This window comes from Apis mellifera, linkage group LG5 (assembly GCF_003254395.2).
Source record: "Apis mellifera strain DH4 linkage group LG5, Amel_HAv3.1, whole genome shotgun sequence".
Taxonomy (NCBI): domain Eukaryota; kingdom Metazoa; phylum Arthropoda; class Insecta; order Hymenoptera; family Apidae; genus Apis; species Apis mellifera.
Window position 1 is genome coordinate 6287699 of NC_037642.1, and position 23137 is coordinate 6310835.

Consider the following 23137-nt stretch of genomic DNA (forward strand, 5'->3'; position numbering starts at 1 on the left):
TGTTGGCCTGCGCACGTGCTTTTTTTCGTCGGAATACATATATACATATATACATATACACGCGTATATATCCGCGCAACGTGTATACGTGGCCACTTCACGCGCGCTCGCCCAGCTCAAGTGCCGCTATAAACTGATATATACGAGCGTCATAGTCACGCTTGCTCGCTGCGACCGGATATTAAAAAATGCCTTTAACACTGCGAAACACTTCCTTCCTTCCTTCCTTCCTGAGGATTTTTCCACCCCGATATTTAACGCCTCGAGGGAAAGAAATTGGCCAATCGTGATTAGAAGCACGAATTCAAAAGTTGAAGAGGGATTTTTGCTTATACAATAATTAATTCAATAATGAGAAATATGAAAAGGATCGATTATTATACGTGTAAAACACTTTGCATCTACGTTCACGGGCGATAGAAATTTTTATCGGATATTTCATCAGAGTCTTACCTTTTTTTTTTTTTTTTTTTTTTAAGATTCGTTCGAGGAAATATTATTACATTTACTCGGCCTGGTAGAAATTCATTTCTACGCGATCATAGGAGGAGGAGGAGGAGGAAAGGCGCGTGTATTAATAAAGAAAAGAAATGTGAAAGATCGGAGTGAATACGGGACGAGGAAAGGTTGGTCGGAATATTTTCTTCTTCGATCTGGAAGATCGAGGAATTGCTTGAAATTCCGACCGAGAGATCCGCGTGAAATAAAAACGGTGGAAAGATGAGATCCTTTCAGGACGACAGACTCCATCAGTTGTAACCCGTATCCGGGTGGGATGCCGTTGGAATATTCTTGATTTCTTTTATCCGCTTATCGATGCACAAGGAATCGAGGCACAAATCTCGACATTCGCTGTATCCGCATGTGCGCGTTTCCGCTTCGAAAGTTAGGAACCGCGCCCGACAACACATCCCGCGCTGCCAGCCAACTTCCGTTATCCAAATTTTCGCATAAAGATCGACTTTATCCTCGAAAGGATTTTCGAAAAATTCCGATTGAGAATCCGATTGTTCGGGACGAACGAGTTTCCGATACGTAATCGACCGCCATTTTAAACAAATCGCTGTACTGCGGATATATATATTCGAGGATAAAACTCTCGAAAATTATCGAGAGTTGTTTATGTGAAACTTATTATTATCGCGGTGTTATTTTCGTGAAATTTTGTGAAAGTTTGCTCTAAAATTATAATATCGATCGAAGAATATAATAGTTGCACTATGCATACTAACAAACGAAACGAGCAAAATCGAGAGTGTTAATTAAGACCGACAATTGAAAGGATGGACAAATTGATCGTGGAATGGAATTGGAGCGGGAGAGGTCAATTGTAATTTTGCAACAATGATAATTCAACAGATTAATATGCGCCAATTATGCGATGTGTGGAATTGCATGCAATTAAATAAGGAAAACTCGAAAAAAAAAAAGGAAAATATCGAATTTCGATTCCACCAGCTTTCACCATTGTGCACGATGTATTATATTGCACGCATCGACCATACATCACCTCCATTAGAAATACAAAGCAGTCGAATTGCAGAGCGTCACCCGGTTCGAAATTATAACGACGTCATATATCGCTCATTTGCATCGAAATTTTAACTTAATAACCCGCGAATCGCGGGCACGTGCAAGCCGCGATCCAAGCGACTGTTCACATGACGTTGTTCTTTTTGTTTTTTTGTCTCGCTTCGTCTGTTTCTTTTTCTGTTTTCTTTTCTTTTTTTCCCTCCTCCCCATTTCGTTTTGTTCGTTCTAACCTGTTTCACGGTGACAATTTCGCTCTGTGGATTATCAAATTGATCGCAATCCGTCTTGGACGTTGCACTTCCGCTTCGAGCCCGCGCTCTCGACCCCTTCGTTCTTTTTTTCGTTCCGGTGATATTTTCCGTAAATTGATCGGTATCTAATGAACTTTCGGACTCTGAATTCATCGAAAAAAACGTTCGTAAAGCGTTTATAATCTGAACTGTTTGATAACGTGGTGTAGAAACCGGAAATGGGATATATATAACGAAAAAGTTTCTTTGATAAAAGAAAATCGGTTTTATCGATTTTTATATCGGTATGGTCGGTATCCATTCTTCAGAAAATTCCTTTTCATTTTTAACGCGTTTTATACGCGTTCTCCTGGCACTTTATTACATATTTTTCGATTTTCTCTCTCTTCTTTTTTAACATTCGCGTTTCAAAATTCGCTTTTTTCTGCGAATTTGCAATTGAAAGAAACTTTGGACCCATTTAAATGTACAACTCACGCCTGAAGGGTAAAATTGCAAAACCGCAATTTTTGAACGTTTCGCGAGAAGTGGTGGGAGGGATGCGTGGTTTAAAATTTCGACCTGATAAAAGTGGCAGAGCATGCAAATATATGCGTGTACCCGGCTAGAATAAACTACTGATACTGTTCGTTTCTGTTTTCCAAAAACATCTCTCATTTTTTTCTTTTTTCTTCGTTATTTATCGTTATAACTCGAATTTCGAAATAATAGTTGGAATTTTTTTGGGACGAGCTTTGTCAGAATATTCGCGCGTAATTTTTTTTATTATCGGAATTCGAAAAGGAGAACTGTTCGATTCAATTTTGTTTTCTTTTTTCTTTTGAACGAATTGCGGATCAAAATTTCATACTCTCGACTCGCTGGTTAACGAGTCAATGAAAGTTCAGACGTTTCTTGCGCGTAGTAAGCTCGAGTTTGAGCACATTTTCCTCGTTCGAAATTGTCAACGTGAAATCGATGGTGTGTCAAAGCAGTTGACTCGAAGGTAATGTTATTCGATAGGAAAGAGCCAAGTCGGTGCGGTTTCGCGTTTCATCCAATTATCGACCAACGTTGCGTGCTCTCTTCAATCTTTTTTCGAGAGACGCGAAATAACGCGAAGTGTTATTTGAACTACTCGAAGATCAAACTGACGAATTCTTGTTTCAAGAGAATAAAATTTTGCTCTAAATTGGAACATTCGATTGTAATAAGTAGAAATAAATAAATCGATGGAATCGACTTGGCTTTAGATCAGATAGATTTTTGTAATATTTTTCTTTTTTTTATTTTGATCGTATAGGAATTTGGGAGTTACATAACCTCTTTTTACCACTTTCAATCAATGTGCAATGTTACCGACCGAGTATGGAAGGAGATAGCAACATAAGTAGCGGCCAAAATTAAAACTAAATTTTTATCGAGAAATCACAAACGGAATGATAAAGATATCAACGTTCGATACGTACATATTCTTTTTCTTTCTTTTATTTTATTTTTTTTTATTAAGAATTCAATGTGAAACGATAAATGTATTACTTATATATATATATGATACTTGGAAATATACATGTTAAAAAAAACATAAGATTGAAAATACACTCGTGATTTCAACATATTTTTATTTTATTTTATTCACGGTTATAACTTTTTCATTAGAAATTCTTTCACAAAAAATATCTTTTAAGAAATTCAATAATATAAAATTAATTATATTAACTTAATTATATTATATTATATTATATTAATTATATTATTTAATTATATTATTAATATAATATATTTAATATATTATATTAATATATATATATATACATTGATTAGTTAATCAAAGGGAAAAATTGTATCGTAATTAAAAATTACGATTGTAATAATTAAAAAGGAACATTTAATTTGAAAAGGAAATGAGTTAAAATATCTAAAAAGAAAAAAAAAATATAATAATTAATGAAATGAAATTTATTCGTTTATGCATGAATAAAAGAGCGTATGACAGAAAAAAAGGATCGTGCTAAAATTGTAATTTCCAGAGAACGAAGCGATGTTCTCTGGAAATCTACATTTATCCTGGCTTATCACGTCCTTTTTTTAAATACAATAGATATAATATATTTCATATAATAACATAAACAAGATATTAATTTTATACAAATATTTCTTATATAAAAATCATATTCGTCTCTCGGCCACTCAATCAATTTCGCGGATCACGTGGTTCAATCTCTAGTTATTTCTTTTTTCGGTTCTTTGCAATAATCCCTTTAAAAAATTTCTAACATACATTTACAATGTCCATATCAATCGAAAAATTGGGAGTTAATTATGTATTACTTAATTGCAAAGACGGACGATGGACAAACGTACAAGACATTAATTGGAGACGATCGTCAAACATTAATATCGTTTTCTTGTTTTTTCGTTTTTTTTTTTCCATTTTCAGCTTCATTCTTTTATTTCTTTATTTTTCTTCTTTCTTTTCGTTGACTTTTTAAATTTATACGATTTATCGGTCAGGTGAAAATATGGTTTCAAAATTTATTTCTCGAGGAGGAATGTTCGAATCACGAGTGAATTATCAAAACTCGAGTCAAGATCTTACATCAGCTTCTTATACGAATATAACGCTAATGCTCTTTCTCGCTTCCAATTTTTTTGTAAAGTCATCTCCTCTCGTCCTCTTTCTTTTTTTTTCGTAATCAAAAAATTCTGTCCCTACCTGCTGTCCATTTAATCACTTGTTGATTCAATTTTTTTTCTATCTAAAATTGTTTTCGTTGACTATGAGAAAAGTTTTTTCGCTTTTCTTTCTTTCGTTCTTTTATCTTTCTTTTTCTTTTTTTTCTTTTTTTTCTCTCTTACTCCAACGTGGTCCAATATTCTAGTCAACATTTCGGCGAATGTGGTCCAATATTCTACAAATTTCTAGGAACACCGAAACTCCCAAAGAACGAACAATTTATCTCGTTTCGCCCCATTTTTCAGTCCTTCGATGAGGGGGCGACGGTTTAACTAATATCGAGAACCTCGATTTACATACCCTGAATTAATCAGAAGTTGGATGTCGAAAGGCACTGGATCGATGTTAATGGCAAGAGTTGGTCGCAACGATTCTTTGGAAAAAAAAATCTTTGAAACGACGAAACACCCGAAATAATAAAAAAATTTGTCCTAGCAATTCTCGCGTTGGTGTTCAGACTCGTTGCGACCAGCCCTTGGAACATCTTCTTCACGTCGTTCCAAGTAAAAGAAATCGTCGCTATCGGATCAATACTCGCGATTCTCGCGAAATCACGTATAAATTTTATCGTTACAGAGACGTTTAATCGCGAGATTGATCACACTTGGAACCAAAAACGTACTCCCACCCCCCCACTCGTATGAAAGGGTCCCTCGATCTAGAACCAATGCGTTTCGAGATCCATCCTCAGGTCTATCCCTCTCGTGGCCAACTGTTATCTGTTGTACACGTATTCAGGGTTGGTGAATACCGTCGCCTTCAACGTGATTGAGGATGACACCTGGGACGAGGGGTGGTCCTCGATGGTCGGATTCAGGGCCCTCTTGCGTTTCTCGTGTCTCCACAACTTGTGGAGAGTGAGGGAAGCCTTGGTGTGGTAAGGTTGGCAGACAGCCCCTCTGGCAGGGGCGTCGTCGGGGCAGAGCCGGCATTTCAGCAGATTTCGTTTGGTCAGTTGAAGCCGGTAACGTTCCTTCATCTCGTCGAGCTGTTTCTCGGCCGACTTGGCCGACTCGTCGTCGGGGCTCGTTTCTTCTTCCTTCGTAACGTCGTGGTGTTGTTCCTCCGCCCCTCCGCCCAATTCTTCGAAGGAATCGTCGTCCAGGAAGTCTTGGTTCCACGTTACCTTTCTTGGTTGACTCTGCTTCCTGGGCCTCTGCCTCGCGTTCGGCTTCCTCTCGGTGCTCTCGACCGATGAAACGCAATCGAAGGACGTTGTGGCCCCGCTCGATTGGGAGGGTGCACTCTTGCACTCTTCGGGTACGGCTCGGTAACTGTGCGCAAAATCACGATTAAGTATAGTGGAAGTGAGGTGGTGGTGGTGGTGTTGATGGTTGTGGTGATCGGTACGATCGGTGCACGGTTCGTCGTCGTCGTGTACAACGTCGCGTTGTTGCTCGACGGGGCACGACGACGCGGAAACGGGTCGAGGCGACGAGCCGTGGCTCTCGCGTTCGATCTCGGTACGATGGCGATGATCGACGTGTTGGTTGGCGTCGTCGTTGTTGGCGTCGGCGTGACGATGGCGACGACGTTGCTCGTCGTCGTGGTCGTTGCCGTGCCCGTCACCGCTCGACCGCCTCTCCTCCTCCTCCTCCTCCAAGGTCGGGTACGCCATTGTCGCTGCAGTTGCAGGGGAGTTTACCATCTCGTGGCTGCAACCACCGCGGCACTGTTCCATAAGTTACGTTCGCGTCATTTTTCTACCAACGAACGAGCGCTCGTCGACCGTGCGACGAGACGACGAGACGACGTTTACTCTTTTTTTTTTTTCTTTCTATCTTTTTCTTTTCTTTTCTTTTCTTTTCTTTTCGATTTCAAGAAGAAAAAGAATAAGAGAGTAAGAGAGAGAAAGAGAGATAGATAGAGAGAGAGAGAAGAAACAAGTGACAACGAGAGAGAAGAAACAGAGACAAACTGGAAGTGAAGCGCAGGAGCGTGCACACACGTGGTCCTGGCGACACCGAAAGCAAACAAACGAAGCGTGCACACGGCGCGAACGAGAATCGAGAAAAAAAAAGAAAACGTTGGAACAAAAAAATGACGCTGCAACGTAATATAAAGCGGAGAGGTGGAGGGGGAGAGAGAGAGAGAGAGAGAGAGAGCGGTGTCGGAACGGCAGGTTGCAAATCTCGTTTCGATCCATCTCTTTTCTTCCTGTTTCCCAACAATTTTGTCTCCTTTTTGTCTCCACCCTCCCCCTTCGATGGGAGGGCGAGAATAATTTGAGAGGAGAGAAAGGATCGGTTCAACGTCGTCGCCCTCCGTCTTTTTTTCTTTTTTTTTTTTTTGTACATAACAAAGTTATGTACGCACAACAACCTGCCGCCGAACAACGTCGATCATCGATCGTGTGTACAATGGTGTGTAGAAATGCTGGAGTTTAAAAAAAATAGAGAAAAATAAATAAATAAAAATAAAAATAAAAATAAAACAAGCAAGCGCAGGAATCGCACTCGCAACTTAAGAGCATAAATAATAAAGCGGCGCTAACAATTCGACTTCCTTGGATAATTTCTCGTGACCTCGGGGAGGGGAAGGGGCTAATGGTGAAAAATCAAATGTATAAACGAAACATTGATTGTCCATTGTGCGAGAAATCGTGGCAAAAAAAAAAAAAAAACATTTTTCAAGGAAATTTGATCAACTTGAATCGATCTTCAAATTGTTCCTCGCAATGGAAATCGAACTCTTACATTTTCGTTCGAGGATCTAAAGTATACGAAATAATAATGGAATATTATATAAAATATCTTGAATATATATATACCTGGATCCTCGATAAAACATCAAAATCGTGTTCAATTTGTCGTCCGGGGAACAAACGAGCAAACGAAATGCTAATTTAGCGTTAAATTAGCGTTCGTTGCCGTGCGCAATTGTGCGATTCACATTTTGTAGAGGAGAAAGGGAGAGGGGGAAAAAAAAATGAATAAATACAGCTAATAGGAGAGCATGGGAACGACGAGGTCAACGGATGTGCTTACCCGAGTATCGTTGTCGGTGGTATCACGGTGGTAGCAGGTGCTATGGCCGGTGCTGGGGCTGGAAAAACTGGCGGACCAGGTGGTGGTCGACCTCCTCCCGCGGGACTGTAAATTCGATAATTAACGATAAATCATCCAGCCTCGTGGTTTATTATCCCTCTATAGGGATATTATCTCGAATGAACGAAGGAAAAAGAATATTTCGTCTGTGTGAAGAATGATATAATGAAGAAAAAAAAGAAAAAGTTGGATCGAATTCGATTGACTATTCACACTATTCTAGAAAAGAATATCACGATAATATCAAGATTTTATTAGAAGATTTTATTGATTAAAATCATAATACCATTTGTTTGAAGAAAAATGGTGAAGAAGAGACAGGGAAATTTTAACCCTTTCACTCCTAATTTTCCGTAATATCCAATTCCTCGCAGATTACAAGATCGCGTATGATAACATAATAAATAATAAATGATGAAGAGGAGAGGAGAAATTGTTAACAACAAATATTTGCTTTGTAACGGGTATCTACAAATGGTTTTCGATCGGTAAACACGCGGCGATAAACAAAATTCCTGTTCCCTTCGACGAATGGATCGACGATGGGATTAATTGGTAAACGCGTTCGAAGTTTCCCTTCGAAATTCGGCGATGCGGTCAACGTGGGGCTCAAAGACGTGGTTAACGAGCGGGAGGGTATAACAAGGGAGGAGCGAGGGAAATTTAAATCCGCTCGTTACACACTTGTTTGGCCCCGGGCGAGAAAGTAAAAACGGGAGCGTGGTGGATTAATCGCGTCCGATCGACTCCCAATTAAATCGTATTTAATGAATTTTCCCGATTGCCGCACGATTCTCGCCTGTCCTGAACCGTCGCGGTTCTAAACGCGCGCGAATCCCCTCGAATTCGTCCGAATTTTCACTCTGGGGTGGAAAGCTCTCTCATTCTCTCCTTTCCTCGGTTAACGGAGCGTGAAGAAAAATGTTGCGCGAGAGTTGTTGGCCGAATTTTCCGAAGTTAAGCGGGTTGCTGCTCGAGTTTCGCTCGACACGGTTTGTGCAAGCCAATTGGAATGAAATGAATCGGAAGATGAAAAAAAAAAAAGGAACGAACTCGTTGGACAGGGCGTTGTTTGAATTGGTTCTCCGCGCTTGGAACAATTGCGTTCAAATTGTTTAACTGAGTGAGAAACGCGCATTTTACACGGGTTTTATTAGAAAGAGAAGGTGAAAATTAAAGGGAAGTTTTTTCATTGAAAATTTATATAAATTACTCGACGAGTCTTAAGGACAATATCTGACTTTTAAAGAAACTGACGTGTGCGAAATTTTTCGTTCGATTCAATTTTTTTAACGTTTGACGGACAACTTTTTTAGACAGGTGATTACCGCTCTACAATTCCTGTGGAATTTTTGTTTTGAAAGAAAGAGGAATCCATGAGATTAATAAATTAACAAGATCCTTACTGTAAAGGTTGCTGATGACGATTGGTCGGTGGTGGGGCAGTTTGTGCCGAGGACGTCGCGGGTGCGTTGGCACTGCTGACACGGTGCACATGCAGCTGGTGCATCTGAAGTTGTGCCGCATCTTCGCCAAGGAACGAGCATCTTGAGCATTGTCGTCTGTTGTGCACCTTCAACACGTGGGTGGCTAGACGCTCGGCGCGTGCGGCCTTGTACTCGCACAAGGTGCACGCGAACGGTTTCAGATGCGTGTTCAAGTGCCGTTTAAGGCACCAGTTGTCTACGCCACTCCAAGAACAATAGCAGCAGGTGTACCTGAAAATTTGTAACCGTATTAACCGACTCCATCCCAACAACGATTCCAAATTAAACTTTTCCAAATTAAATTTTTCAAATACAACATATACGCTCCTTAAAAATTGCCCGTTAAAAAAGAAAAAATATATATATATAAAAATCATCGACAGATTTCACGCATCTACGCAAATTCGAATCACATTTTCTACTTGCACTTAGTCCCAAAAATTCAGAAACAAATAATTTTTTCTCTTCACTTGATTTTTGAATATAATACATTATTATCCTATCTAATTTTCCAATCCATTCCAACTTATCTATAGAAATATATCTCCCTTAACTTAAATTTTACTCTCATCGTTTCTAATTCTACTTCAGCACAGTTAATTCGCTCACCTCCGTTCCTGGGCTCCTTTCGAGCCTCCCTTGAGATGGCTTTTGCTGTTACAGCCCCCGTTCTGCACCCTCCTCCCTGTTGCGCTGCAACTCGCGGCGTCCGGTTGCATGATACCTGGCGCAGGCATCGACGTCCCCTGGTAAATCGCCGCGACTGCAGCCGTGCTAGCTGCAGAACTCGGCTGCAACTGGTAACTCTTGCTGTTACTGAACCCTGAATAAGTCGCGTGCTGCGGCTGCGGCTGCGGCTGCGGCTGTGGCTGCGGCTGAGGCTGAGGCTGCGGCTGAGGCTGTGGCTGCGGCTGAGGCTGCGGCTGTTGCCCGTTCGCGCTCGTGCTCGCGCCGCTCCCTGTTCCGGACTCCTGTTGAAGAGGCTTGGGCGCCGTCGATCCCGCCGGTCTACGTATCCTGGATAACTCGTATCCGTGCTCCCGATGCATCCTCAGGAAATGCTTCTTCACGTGATCGGCGCGATTGAACGGTTTGTAACATATGTAGCAGTGGAACGGCTTCTCCTCGCGGTGGATGTTCTCGTGTCTGGTGTAGAGATCACGGCGATCGGTTCCGTAAGGGCAATACGGACACGTGTAACGCTTTCCGCTCGCCGATACTGACGCTGACGATGGCATTGTTGTAGCGTTCTGTGAAGCGATGATGATTTTTTGGATTTTTTTTTTTTCTTTTTCTAGTCTTCACTTCTTTCGAAAAGTTTGGGAAACGAAGGTTCTCTTTATCTTGGATTATTTTCTAACAATACTAGTAGTTTTTCTGCTTCAGGTTGAAACAGAAAGGGGACGGTTGAGTGGAATCGTTTGGAGGGAAAGGAAGGACGACGAAGGATTGATTAGACGAGACGCGAGTCGAAAGTGGACTGGATCAGGGCTGGAAAATAATTCCAAGCGATGTTGACTCGAGTGGATTGACTGGCGTCAAAATTTTTTTACGAAAATAAAATGTTAAAATTGGAAGTTATTATGATTAAAAAGAAATCTGGCTCGCTATTTATAAATATCACTTGCAATTTGATGGATTGATGATTTAATTTGTTGAGAAATGAATGAAATGTATCACTAGCGAGGCGATACGATATATATATATATGTATATATAAAGCACAAATTTACAATATGAAAATAAGCACACGTACACGATATGAAAGAAATGAAGAAAATAAAAAAAAAGTAAAAGCGCAATCTATCAGTTTCTTTTTTTTTTTTTTTTTTTTCCCAATATAATTTCCACAATATTTCACGAAAATAATCACGTTCTTTTTAAATACTTCTTCTTTCGTTTAAATGATAAAAATAATTTCGCGAAAATTAAGAATAACGATATTCACTCCACGAAGCATACATCTATCTGGTCGAAGATGGAATGAGATTTACCTGGTGCAAATGTTGAGGTGCAGGAGCCGATGGCAACTCTTGTAACAGGAAGGTGGAAGGTACCGGTAGCAAAGCTGCGGGCACAGTCTGCGTTTCTTGAGTTCTTCTCGACGGAGGCGCGCTCCTTTCCGCCCTTTCTCGCAACCTTTCCAAATATGATATCACGTCTTCAACTTTCAACTCTGTCTGCAAATAGTCCTTCCGTGGCGAGTGGTGTCTGGTCCTTTCGTCAGCAAGGATCCTCGACGAATGAAGTTCCATGAAATGTTCTGCAACGTCGCGAGGTCCACCGCCCATCACGTCTCCTGTTTCGTCAAATGCTATTCGTCAATTTTCACAAAAGCCTGAAAATTTATGGGGAGAGATGGGGATGGGGGTGGGGGAAAAAGATCCCCCTGACCTGGCCAAAAGTACAATACATTTACAGTACTTACGGTATTACTTTTGCTAACGCTGTGTACCTGTGACGACCCCCCCACCCTTCCTCCTCCGCCCTTCTCCTCCCCCTCCCGCCAGCTACCCTACCTAGATGTTTATTGCTTCCACGGATTGTCACTTTGTTAAACGCACTAAGTCGGAAACGCTAGACGTTTCAACAAATGTCGCAAAACTGTCAATCAATTTGAATAATATAATCCTTCGGAAATAAATGGAAAAATTGAAGAACTTTTTTAAAAAATTCGAGCCATCTGTCCATTGTTGATATATAATTTCGATTTTTTATTAACAAATTTCGAAGAAATTTTATATTTCATATTTTTCAAGATCGGCAGATTAGAGTTGAAATAATTTTGATTTAATAAATTTTGGATTTTGCTCGTCTGGACGGAGTTTCTAGGAACAATTAAATAAATGGATGGTCGCAAGCTTGGAACTGCAAGCATGTGAACGAAAATCCATCCATGTAGTATTATATATCGAAAATTAATGATAGGCAAAAGAGAAAGTTGTCAAAAATTTTCTCCTACGCGATATATACGTGTACCAAAATCATAGAAATCGACAAGGAATAATTAAAATGAATACAAAATTTTAATCTTAAAATTAATATAAAAAAAAAAAATGATGAGGCAAAGGGATGACGAAATCTTTATTACAGATATTAATTTTCGGATGGATTGTACATAAATTGATACACGACGATATCGGTGCAAAACGTTGGCGGCTCTCCTTGAGCTAATGAAATTCGCGTGGAAACATAGGACGATCCCTCGATATCGTCGTCAAACGTGACACTCGGTGGACACAAAGCCGATAATGAACGAGCTTAAGGATATTAGGGACGGGGCATGTCTGCACGCAAGGACGGGAAAAGGTAGTAGAAAGTATTGGAGAGGTATTATTTCACGCGAAAATTTGCATTTGCATGGCTCAAGAAGGTAATAAAAGCTTGAAAATTACCGGGAAAACGCTTCGAGGGTAATAAAAGCTACTTCTTTTGTTCGAAAAGACAAATTTTAACAAGGAACTATTTAGATAACTGTTTTTCGTGTTTAATTGTTTTTTTCCAGTGTAACGGTATTTACTTATTAAATTTTTTAAAATTATTACTATATTTTATATTATTATTATTTAAAATTTGTTTCAACGATCCATAATCACACGTGACCAAGATTTTTTTCCTTACATGACTCGACGAAAACAAAATTCAAAGAAATTTGAACGGAAACAGTTTTATCGGGGACGATGATAAATTCAAAGCGGTTTCGACAAATTTTATATAACGTAACAAAAAATTCGTACGTTATATATATTTATATAAACAAAATGACTTAACTTTTTTTGTTTCCCGAGACGAGTTCGACGAACGACGTTTAACTGTAAACATGGAAAAACGGACGATCGTGTCGTGTCGATTTTAATTATATTTAAAATAATCAAAATGGAATCGAAAAAATATAAATAATGGCAAGGTGACTAAATCTATTTCGATTAAAATAATTCAAGTAAACATTGTAAAAGAATATTTGTATTTATATTCGTTATAACGGCCAACCATTTCTTTTACAAAACGTAACCAAGATTTTTTCAAAAAACAGCCCAGTAAATTTCCCAAGAATTTGAATAACGCGTCGATTTTTCTTTCTTTTTTAAATTCACATATAAGATAAAAATCAAAAAAATTCAAAAAATGGTTAAAAATCGACTCGAGTCGATGGATAGAAAATCGTAAAGATAAATACGATACGAACCGCATTCATAACATCTCCATGTTGCTTTTCCAGCGTGATAAGCAGCAATACGGCTTCCATCGGTTCCTTTCAAAGGTTCCTCCTCGCAGGTCCAGTTTCCGTCATCGCTACCATCGGTCCCGTTTCCGGTGTCCTCCTCGGTCTTGTACGAAACGGAAGTTTCAAACTCGTTCTGAACGCTCGAGGCTAAAATAAACGAACTAGCTAAGTTTCGTTCCACCGTGAAATTTCATTTTCATGTATATACCATGGCGAGCGTGTTTTCCACACGAATGCCATTGCTCTTACACGTGTATATATATATATATAAAATAATGTTTCGTTACGGGAGGCAGAAAGAGCATCATTATATCGTTTAAAGTGGTGTAGAAATTATTTATCACAGTCTGGTTAATATTCATACTTCGTAATTACTTGGTTCGTGTATTAGCTTTCAACTGCAGTAATAACGCGTATAAAACGTGAATTAAACTTTTACGTACAAGATGTTCTATTTTTTTCTTTAAATTTTTAACCATCATTGAAAATGGTTTCGAAAAAAGGCAAGTAAATAATTTACGTTGCTTCAATCCATGTTTCACGAAATATTCGTGCAAAAAAGAAAGAGAGACGGATATAAGAATTTATTCATTTTTCTATCCGATTTGTCGATGATTATCTTTTGATATAGATATATATATATATATACTTTATGATCAATTTGGACAGCTCTTCTTTCCTTTGTTACAAAAAAAAAAAAAAAAGAAAAAAGAAAAAGAAATAAACGTTTCATTGCAAATTAATTCACTCACTTCTGTGATCAGGATCCTCGCCGTACAATTTCCTGGTTATCTCTTTAAACATATCCTCGTAGCAGTCGAGCCTGCTAATTCCCGTACCGCTACCCTCCATCTTCTTCCGAGCCCTCGTCGGTCACCCACTATCCTCGGAAGAATAAACCCACGTCTACCTGGGAACCGAAATGAGGCGGCGGGAAATAAGTCGGATTGTAGCTAATAATCACGGACGAAAAATGCATTTCTCCCTTCCTTTTCAGAGGGAACATTTTCACTCCCTTTCCCCGCGCTCCTCGACAACAACAGGTCAACTTTCAACCACCGTTATTCCTTTCCTTCCACTCTCTTTCTTTTCCGCTCGTTTATGAGGGGTTGGGAGAGAGGGAGGGGGAGGGTTCTTCCTTTTATTTTCTTTTCTCTTTCTTTTTTTTTTTTCTTTCAGAATCGTTTCACGAAGGGTGGTTCGACGACGACGGGGTCTAATTGGCTCATCGAAGCTTAATTAAATCTTGTCGAGGCGCTTCCCTTAATCCATGCGACTTAACTTTACGCTGGCCGGCTTAAGTGGCCCATTTGCATAAACGATGGAGGTATTCCAGCGTGTTTGAGGGATAAGAAGGACGGGGACAATTTGGGACAAATATTTTAACACGTGTTTTTCTGCGAGGGAAAAACGTTTCGTGTACGCAGCCGTGAGTCATTTTCAAGGCTACAAATTGAAATATTTCCATGATTCTTTTATTTCGCACACTGGAAAAATTTCGAACACTGATATTCGTTTCAAATTCGTTTTAAATGAGATTTCACTTTTTTCACGTGCCTACTTGCCCATTAAAGAAAATTAGAAACGAAGTAAGAATTATTTTCAATACGATTTTTAATTTTTATTCAAATAATATATCGTTTGCAGGAAGATATTTCCATATGCAAAAAATAAAAATGGAGGGTTTTTATAATTGTTGAGAGAGAAAACAAAGGTAAAAGGAAAAATTTGGAATTTCCATTGAAAATATCGGTTCGTGAATGGAGTGCTTTACCGTGTAAACTGGTTGGTAAATAGAGTTTGAATAGAGTCGTTCTTCATGCTAAGTGGAGACGTATCATCGATTTGCTCAGTGGATTTATGGAAGTGTTCGAGGATGACGTATGAAATATCGTTTCTCATCGGTATTCAATTTTTCAAAAAAATTCGAAAAAAAAAATGGTAAAAAGTGAAGATACGATATTCAATGATCGAATATTTCGGACATCCATTTTTAAACATTCTTTCTCTTTGTTTAAAATCAAAGCAGCAAATAAAAAAAACGAACAATTTTTTATTTTTATCGCACAATTAAATCCAAAAATTATTCTTCGCTGAATATTTTTTACCAATATAATTTTTTTAATCGATAAACGAAGTATTTATCTTCTTATTTGAAAGAATGCAAAAGATAGAAAATTTAAAAAAAAGAAAAAGAAAAAGTTGCAGCAACAAAGTTACAGAACAATTTCTACATCGAGGTAAATTCACGCGACACATTTTTTCTTTTTTTTTCTCTTTTTTTTTTTTTTTTTTTATAGAAAATCTACTTCGATCCCCTTCTTCTTATCTTGTATACATTCAGCTGCAAAGCGATTAAAAAACATCTTGTTGCAAAGCTACTTTCTATCTTGGTGCATCTGAAAAATCGATTCATTCTATCGGAAAACATCGTGGAACACCGAAACAAACAAATGGAACACCGACGTGATTGGTACTTAAATCACGTAGAAAAATGCTTTGCATCAGGTTATGCGATTAACAATAATACGATGTTACGATGAATGATATTTCATTCTGATGCACTTTCTTTTGCAACAAGTTTCTAACCAAAGCATTCAGATTTGCCAAAATTTGTTTCATAATTTCGTGAATTCGTTTTCCAAATTTTTATCAAAGAAAAATAGAATTCCTGATCATTAAAAGACCTTAAAACTTTGTAAAATTTGTAAAGATTCGTTCAGAAAAATTCGCTAAAAAATAAATTATGAAATTTTTTTAATTTATCTTTTGTTTTCTTATTTGTTATAGATTATTATGAAGCTTTGACAATTTTTCATCAGTTATTCGAATAAGAAGCCGTGTCCACGATTCATAAACTTCAGGATCAATCTTTTAATAATCCTTTCCAATAAATTTGAAGAAAATATTTTCCTCGATATTAAAAATCATCTTCTGAGATGACAAAATAAAAAGAACAATTGAAGAGGATTATTTCCGCCATTTCGTGGAAGATAAGATCGAAGATAAAATTAGGAAACACGGGGATGAAGAAATGAACAATGATAAATGGCGTACGTTTATCCTTGGAGAAATGAAAATTCTGCCAAGTCTAGTAATGTATACCAAACTGTAAACCCATCGAAACGATGGGCGGATCGTCGGTTGAAAGCAAACGAGACAATAGCAATTCCAGTGAAAGACATTCTGGCCGCGTTCGAACGTAAATACAGGGTTAATGCGCGGCAGGAAATCGTGGCTGGTGTTCCAGCACGATGACAGGAACCCGGTGGCAATGCGGAACTCCGTATCGGAAGCGTTAACGAGTTCTCTCCCCGGAGGTGGAGATGGAATTAGAATTGAGGTTGTTACAGCCCGTTTAGAAGCGGCGATCGTCGTCACGGATTTTCAATTAGACCCACTTAGAAATCAAGCGTGAAGATACGGGATAATTATTATGCGCGCTTCTTCTATGCTTTACTTTTTGCAGAATCTCTTCCCAGAGATGAATTCCGCTCTGTATTTTGAAATGGGAATTTTCTTTTTTTGGATAAAGGATAATTATGAAGGCAATTCTTTGAAAATTGCTTTTTTCTTTTTTCGTTTGAACAGTTTTTAAGGAAGATGAAGTATTAAAGGGACGTTAGAAAATGATTATCATCTCCTGGAAAGCTATTAAACTGTTTTGGAATTTTAAGGAAAGATAGATAGAGAAGCTACTTTCTCTATGAATTTTTTTTAATTCCTTCTTCTGTCCGTTTTTCGAATATCAAAAAGAGGAAGGAACTCGATGTTTGTCAATTTTCAAAGAATTGCGGAGAAAAATTCAATTTCATTGTACAAAAGAATTTTTAATATTCCTCTTTCCTTCTTTTTTTTTTCCCTTTTCCTCCCTGAATGTCAATTTCCAAAGGAATCCTCGAGAGGTTTTGAAGAACATTGGAGAGCAACTCGGCATATTTCGTTGTATCGGTACATTCCTTTGGGAAGGAATCGGAATAGATGGAGGAGGAACGAGGAGCAATCGCGAACGCGTTTCGAGGATCTCGAGAAACTGGATCGAAGTTAAGACCACTTTACAATTCGTTCAAGCGTGAGCAGTCTTAAACTCTTCTTCCCGACTCGAGGAGGGGTTGAAAAATCCGACTCCGTGTTACCGGTTGTTAAATATTCATGAACCGGGAAATCTTTCGCCTTTGAAGCAGTGTCACAATTTAGAAGGTTGACTCGAAAAAGAGGATATTGATTTTCACTTAGAGTTGGAACAGAAGCGAAAATCTTCGTTTCCATCCACGCGACAGGGACGACATCTCTTCAGTTCGAAAGGAAACACGTTTTCCGCTCAAATTTTTGGTCCAACCTCTTCGAAGGATAACGATTCTTTGCAAAATGACGAAAAATTGAAGAGGAGGGAAACTCGAGACTTGAAAAGAAATAGGAAGAGTATAGAAGGGTTGAAAATTTTATTAAATTTTATACAGAAGGAAGGAAGATAACGAAAGTGGTAACGAATTTTCCAAGTATTCCCAAAGAATCGGTCGATATTAATTACGCGATTACCCGGTCACTGGCGGAAAAGAGCGGGACGTAATTAGATAAAGCACGATCGATTGATGCCAATTCTATTTGCCACCCTTCAAGCACAAGGGGAAGGTCGATCGTTGGAAGGGATCGCTTGAAAGCAATCGAGCATAAAGACGAGCAGTTCTTCATCGAGACGAGTCCCATTGTGCTCGATGAAACCAAGGATGTCACGAGCAACTCCTCCTCAAATCTTATTCAAACCCCTTTTCTGTAACGGCACGACCACGGCTGAGATTCCCACAGGAGCGTAAATACTTTGAAACAGAAAAGTCTCGATCCGACAGACGCCCGAGGGAAGGTAAAAACCATCGGCCACATGGTTTATCGAAAGCAAAACTGTTCTTAGCCAACGTTCAACAGACCTCTTCTCCTCCCCAAATGTAAACAGCTAGAACGACTACTTACCACCTACTGCTCCAAACTTTCAACGTTATCCTCCTTACCGATTTACCGATGTCTATTTAAGCGCACTCGACTGATTAAGAGTAGTTGTACTTTTACCGATCGATGAGAGAAATCGATCGGTAAAAAAAAAAAAGATTACTTTTATCTTTCGATCGTATCTTCCAATATTCTAAATTCTATTCCGAATTATCAACGAAGAATAAAGAAATTTTTCGAAACCATTTTTAAAAATTAGAAAAAGATATTTCATTTCAAAATTGTACATCGACTGTTAAAAGAAATTGTTTCTTTTAATATCCACGCATATGTATATATATATATATATATATATATATATATATATATATATACTCCAAACAATTGGAAAGAGTTGTTCCGATCATTAACCAAAGACCGTTAACCCGATAAATCGTCCCACCCCCTTCGAAGCGCGAATAAATTACCCACCGTCCAGAGAGTATTGTAGCTTTTAGAGAAGCAACACATTCCAGAAGGGAACGAAATCAATCCGTGAGCAACGCGTAACGCGGCTCGTTAGCTAACCGATCGACTCCGGGGTGGGAGACGGTCGACCGTCAATCGATCCCCCACCCTCTCGACGAGAGATCGATCGATTTCGATCCTGGCGGCGACGTAACGCAAACTTTTCAGTCGGGGATGACCGGAATGAGGAAGAAGAAGAAGAAGAAGAAGAAGAAGAAGAAGAAGAAGAAGGCTGACCCGTGTATTGATCGAGCCGAGCGGAAAACTCGAAGGGGGAGCGAGAGAGAGGAAGAGAAACGAGCAAAGGAGGAGGGAGAAAGACGGGGTGCACCTCTGGCGAACCCTAGCCGAGGTTACCCACTCGTACATCCATACATCCTCGTTGGTACGAAGCGCACACACACACACACACCAGGTTTCAGTGCTCGCACAGGGGTGGTGGCGTGTTAGAACGTTCTCGCGGCGTGGAAGGGGTTAAACCGGCGACGAATAAATCAATATTCCCCTCCGGAGCGATCGAGGACACGTCCCGGAGGCGACAGATGGCGAGGGTGCCTTGTCTAGCCTCATGTTCGAGTCTCTGCGCCGGTTGAGCACCACTGTCTCCGAAGAAAACCTAAGCTTGGTGGGGAGAGAGATGCGGGTGGGTAGAGAGTTCTCTGTAGGATACACACAACGATGAACGTTCGAGGGAACGGGCAGAGTAGAAGAAAAGAAAGAAGAGGAAAAGGTGATGAGCGAGAGAGAGAGAGAGGAAGAGAGGGAGAGAAGCAACGTCGGGGAGTAGGAGTACGGAGCGAGATCGAGATAGCGTGAAACGGTGGAGGGGCATTGGGAGGTGGTGGGGGAGAGAAGAAGGAGTGGTGGGGGTAGAGAAGGCGCGCGCAGTGTGCCATTCAAATTCATCCGGAAATTATTACCGACTAACCAAGGACGGCGAGCGCGCCACTCCTCCATGCATGCGCGCGTACATACGGGCGCACACAGCGATTTATAAATATACACAGCGGCGTCTGTATAGCACTTTGGAAGACACAGTAGCCGCGACGAGACACGTAACCGACGCGTAGCTGAATTTCGATCGTAATCGAGGGATTGCTGCCTGTTGGATCACCGCTCTTCTGGCCTTCGTTGTTGCGAGAACGTTGCGGGGACGTCGGTTCGATCTCTGATGTTGCACGATCGTGCGCCATCGTGGAGGCGCGCATAGACGGGACACACGCGAGGAGGAATCGACGTGGTCGGACGTAGCGCGAGCGGGACACGCACACGCGATGCATTCTCTTCTCGGTTCACTCGTACGCGTACCGTGCACCGTGACGCGAGACTAGCACGATCCACTCGCGCGCGAGCCAGCGTCGTACGCGCGTTCCCTCGTCCCCCTGGCGCGGAGTTGGAATATATACGCACTCGGAACAAAGTTTTTCGAGCTGGCTGCGCGAGGACGCTGTCTTCTCGGCGACCATGTATAACCGTACAACTTTGTCTCGCGATGCACACACGACACGCACACACACACGTTCCCTCCTCACGTTCGGCGGCTCTATTCGCGTCACGCTCCTCACGTCACTCTGTCGTCACTCTTGCTCTTCGATCGATCGTCGTCGTCGTCGTCGTCGTCGTCGTCGTCGCTTCTCGGGTTCCGTCCATTCGTTTCGATTCGATTTATTCGTGGCACGAATACTGTATAATCGCGTAACGCGGAATAGAATCGAGGGCGCATCGAGGAGGAAAAAAATTCTGGACGGGGGGGAAAGGGAAAAAAAAAACGGAGGAGAAATGCTTGCGGAAGATCGGGATCCCGTGGTTATTGGTCGTTCGTTGAGAGTGGAACGAGCGGAAGAAAGAAGGACGGGAACGGAAGGAGGAGAGAAAGACGCGGAATGGGGGGGTCCCGTGTGCAAGGGAAAAATTGAAGCGCGCGCGAACGAGTTCATCGAGTAGGAGAACGACGAAGAAGAAGAAGAAGAAGAAGGAGAAGGAGAGGAGGAAGACGAAGAAGAAGAAGAAGAAGAAAGAGAAAAAAGATGAAGACACCGAGGTTGAAGATATACTGTGCGTGCACGAGAATACTCACTTGGGTTTTGTCGGCGGTGTGACGAGAACTCGGGACGTGCCTCGATGAAAATTCGTTGTTCGAGGAAACGTTGTGCTGGTTCGGTTGCAGGTTGTTTCCTCGACGGCAGTCGGGTGGCGAGTGGGTGGGCAGGCGGGGTGGCAGGCGGACAGAAGTGGGTGGTGCGGGTGGGTTGGGAGCCAGCGGCGTGTGGGTGGTGGGAGTGGGGTGAGGGAACCCAATACCACCCTCCTCGCCCATTCAATCCTGCAGTATTAGGGGGAGCAGTCGAGCCTGTTTCCTCCCCTCCCTCCCACCCTTCCTCCCACCCTCCTCCTCCTCCTCCTCCTCCTCCTCCTCCTCCTCCTCCTCCTCCTCCTCCTCCTCCACCCTCCTCCTCTTTCGGCCTCTGTCCCCGTCTCCCTCTCTCTCCCTCTCTTTCTCACTCTGCAGCATATATCCAGCACAGGCAGAGAAACGTCTAGGACGACGAGGATGATGTCGGAGTCGACGACGGATCGTTGCACGCGTGTTGGTGCTTACTTTGAACGGTGTGGAGGCGTCCACGCGTGTTTGCGTGCGTCTGTGTTCTTTACTCTCTGCCCGCCTGGACTCTCTCTTCCTTCTTCTGCTACACGCACACGCAGCCAGCCGAACCGAACCTCCCTGCACACGTGTTCACGACGCAGCAGTCTCTCTGCCGGTCGAGGGGCGGATTCGCTGGGGTGGGAGGAGAATTTACGGAGGCCTTTTCGAGGTCCTTGCCGAGGGAACCTTTCCTCGGAAGGATCTGGAACATTGGGTCCCCTCTGGTAGACCTGTATTTTCGAACGAGCTTTACGGAATCGTTGGATAGAGAGAATGTTTCCGAGGGGATGACGGAAGTCGATCGCCAAATGCTCCGTATATCCTTGGTAGAAACAAGGGTACGGTTATGCCGTTGTTTTTCGTTCGGGCCGAGAACGAAGTTTTTGGCCGTTTCTCGTTCAATTCTCCTCCTCTCTTCCTCCTCCTCTTCCCCTCTTTTTTAGTCGGAGAAAAGATCGCGCGATTTAGAAAAAGAAAAAAAAGAAACGCGATGTCGATCGTAGATTATTGGATACTGGAAATGGTAATTGGGAATGAGAAAAGAAGAGTATGATTCTACTGAACGAAAGTTTTTATCTTTTAAAATGGAATTTTTTTGTAGGGAGGTGGAAAAAATTAGAAGGTCAAAGGTGGAAGATCGAAGCAAGCTTGAAACATATATCGATATAATTGAATTTTGCAGAGCTTTCTATTTATAGAACAATTCAATATACGAGTATTCTATTGATCTTTAAAAATTAATTCAGTTTGAATTCATATTTATGAACATCGTAGTATAGAATTATTTTCTTTCTTCGAATAAAGAGTTCATTACATTTTTTATAATAATATTACAGAAATTATAGCAAGAAATAGTAATTTAAAACAATTGTACAAAAAAATTTTCTATTAATTTGAAATGCTAATTTTATTAATTTATCGTTAAAAAAAGTTTAATCTTAAGATTAGGAAACAAAGGAATCGGATAATTGGAAGAAGTAGCATATCATTCGCCGATTTCTTAATTTATATCATACCAATTCCACGTATATCGAGAAATGAAGAATTGCAGATATCTCTATTATCGATAAGAATGAGAACAGAGATATTTCTACATCGATAATATTGCTTCTTTACAAAATTAGGTTCTTCGATGTCAGATGTCACTAGCTTCAATAGCGGATGATTCGTACAACTTTACCATACAAGTTCGGATCAATTTTGAGAATAAGAAAAATTGTTGACGAGTGTAGTTTTCCGAAATAAATTCCGAATTATTTTTAATTATGAATCAGAATTGCTACTACAGATGATCAATATATTTAGAAATATATATTTATTTTTCCAATTTCGTTGGAGTAATAAAATAAATATTTTATCTTTACCGTCTTTTCATCCATTTATTTCCTGTTATTTTAATTATTTTAGGTTTCCAAAAACTAATAATATACAAACGTAAGTATTTCTTTTAAAATATTAAATTCAATAAGCTCTAATTTCAAAGAAAATTTTATTTTTTGTGAGTATACAGAAAATAACTTTTCTTTTAGAAACAATCTTTTTATTTATTTACGTTTCATAAGAAATAAATAATCGTATTTCGTTATTATTTTTATGGAAAGAGACTTTGTTCCCAAAAAAAAAGAGGAAATAAAAGAAATAAAACAGTCATCCAAATGAACCTTGTTTTCTAGGAGTGCAAGGGCAGAAGCGATAAGACCAAATACATTTCGTCGACGTCAAACTTTTACGTCATCCCGTGGTATGGCACGTGGTACGCGTCATCGCTTATTATTCTCAAACAG

At 40.3% G+C, this 23137-nt stretch overlaps 1 protein-coding gene and 1 long non-coding RNA gene across 5 annotated transcripts; one reads left to right on the forward strand and one right to left on the reverse strand.

Annotated features, from left to right (window-relative positions):
• Positions 1-3701: 3701 nt before the first annotated feature.
• LOC100578984 (protein charlatan) lies at positions 3702-20922 on the reverse strand. Of its 4 annotated transcripts, none has more exons than XM_026440672.1 (8): positions 20787-20922; positions 14011-14168; positions 13220-13405; positions 11028-11332; positions 9644-10284; positions 8954-9265; positions 7488-7592; positions 3702-6155 (listed from the first exon to the last, which is right to left on the reverse strand). In XM_026440672.1, the coding sequence occupies exons 2-8, from the start codon at positions 14108-14110 to the stop codon at positions 5216-5218; spliced, it is 2589 nt and encodes an 862-aa protein (XP_026296457.1). In that variant the 5' UTR covers positions 14111-14168; positions 20787-20922; the 3' UTR covers positions 3702-5215. The 4 variants fall into 4 exon arrangements, with proteins under 4 accessions (XP_026296457.1, XP_026296456.1, XP_026296458.1 ...); XM_026440671.1 differs by lacking the exon at positions 20787-20922 and adding an exon at positions 19638-20350; XM_026440673.1 differs by lacking the exon at positions 20787-20922 and adding an exon at positions 19630-20350.
• Positions 20923-21125: 203 nt separating this feature from the next.
• LOC102654649 lies at positions 21126-22716 on the forward strand. The gene is made up of 2 exons (XR_409297.3): positions 21126-21876; positions 21955-22716. It is a non-coding gene; the product is annotated as an uncharacterized LOC102654649 (long non-coding RNA).
• Positions 22717-23137: the final 421 nt, after the last annotated feature.

What these genes read in the sequence shown, in the direction of transcription:
- LOC100578984 (XM_026440672.1), bottom strand. Translation starts at nt 14,110, where the DNA reads ATGGAGGGTAGCGGTACGGGAATTAGCAGGCTCGACTGCTACGAGGAT. An exon ending in CGAGGATCCTGATCACAGAA is followed by an intron (nt 13,406 to 14,010) that starts GTGAGTGAATTA and finishes CGTTTATTTTAG; the next exon opens with CCTCGAGCGTTCAGAACGAG. An exon ending in CGTCATCAGCAACCTTTACA is followed by an intron (nt 7,593 to 8,953) that starts GTAAGGATCTTG and finishes TCGAATTTACAG; the next exon opens with TCCCGCGGGAGGAGGTCGAC.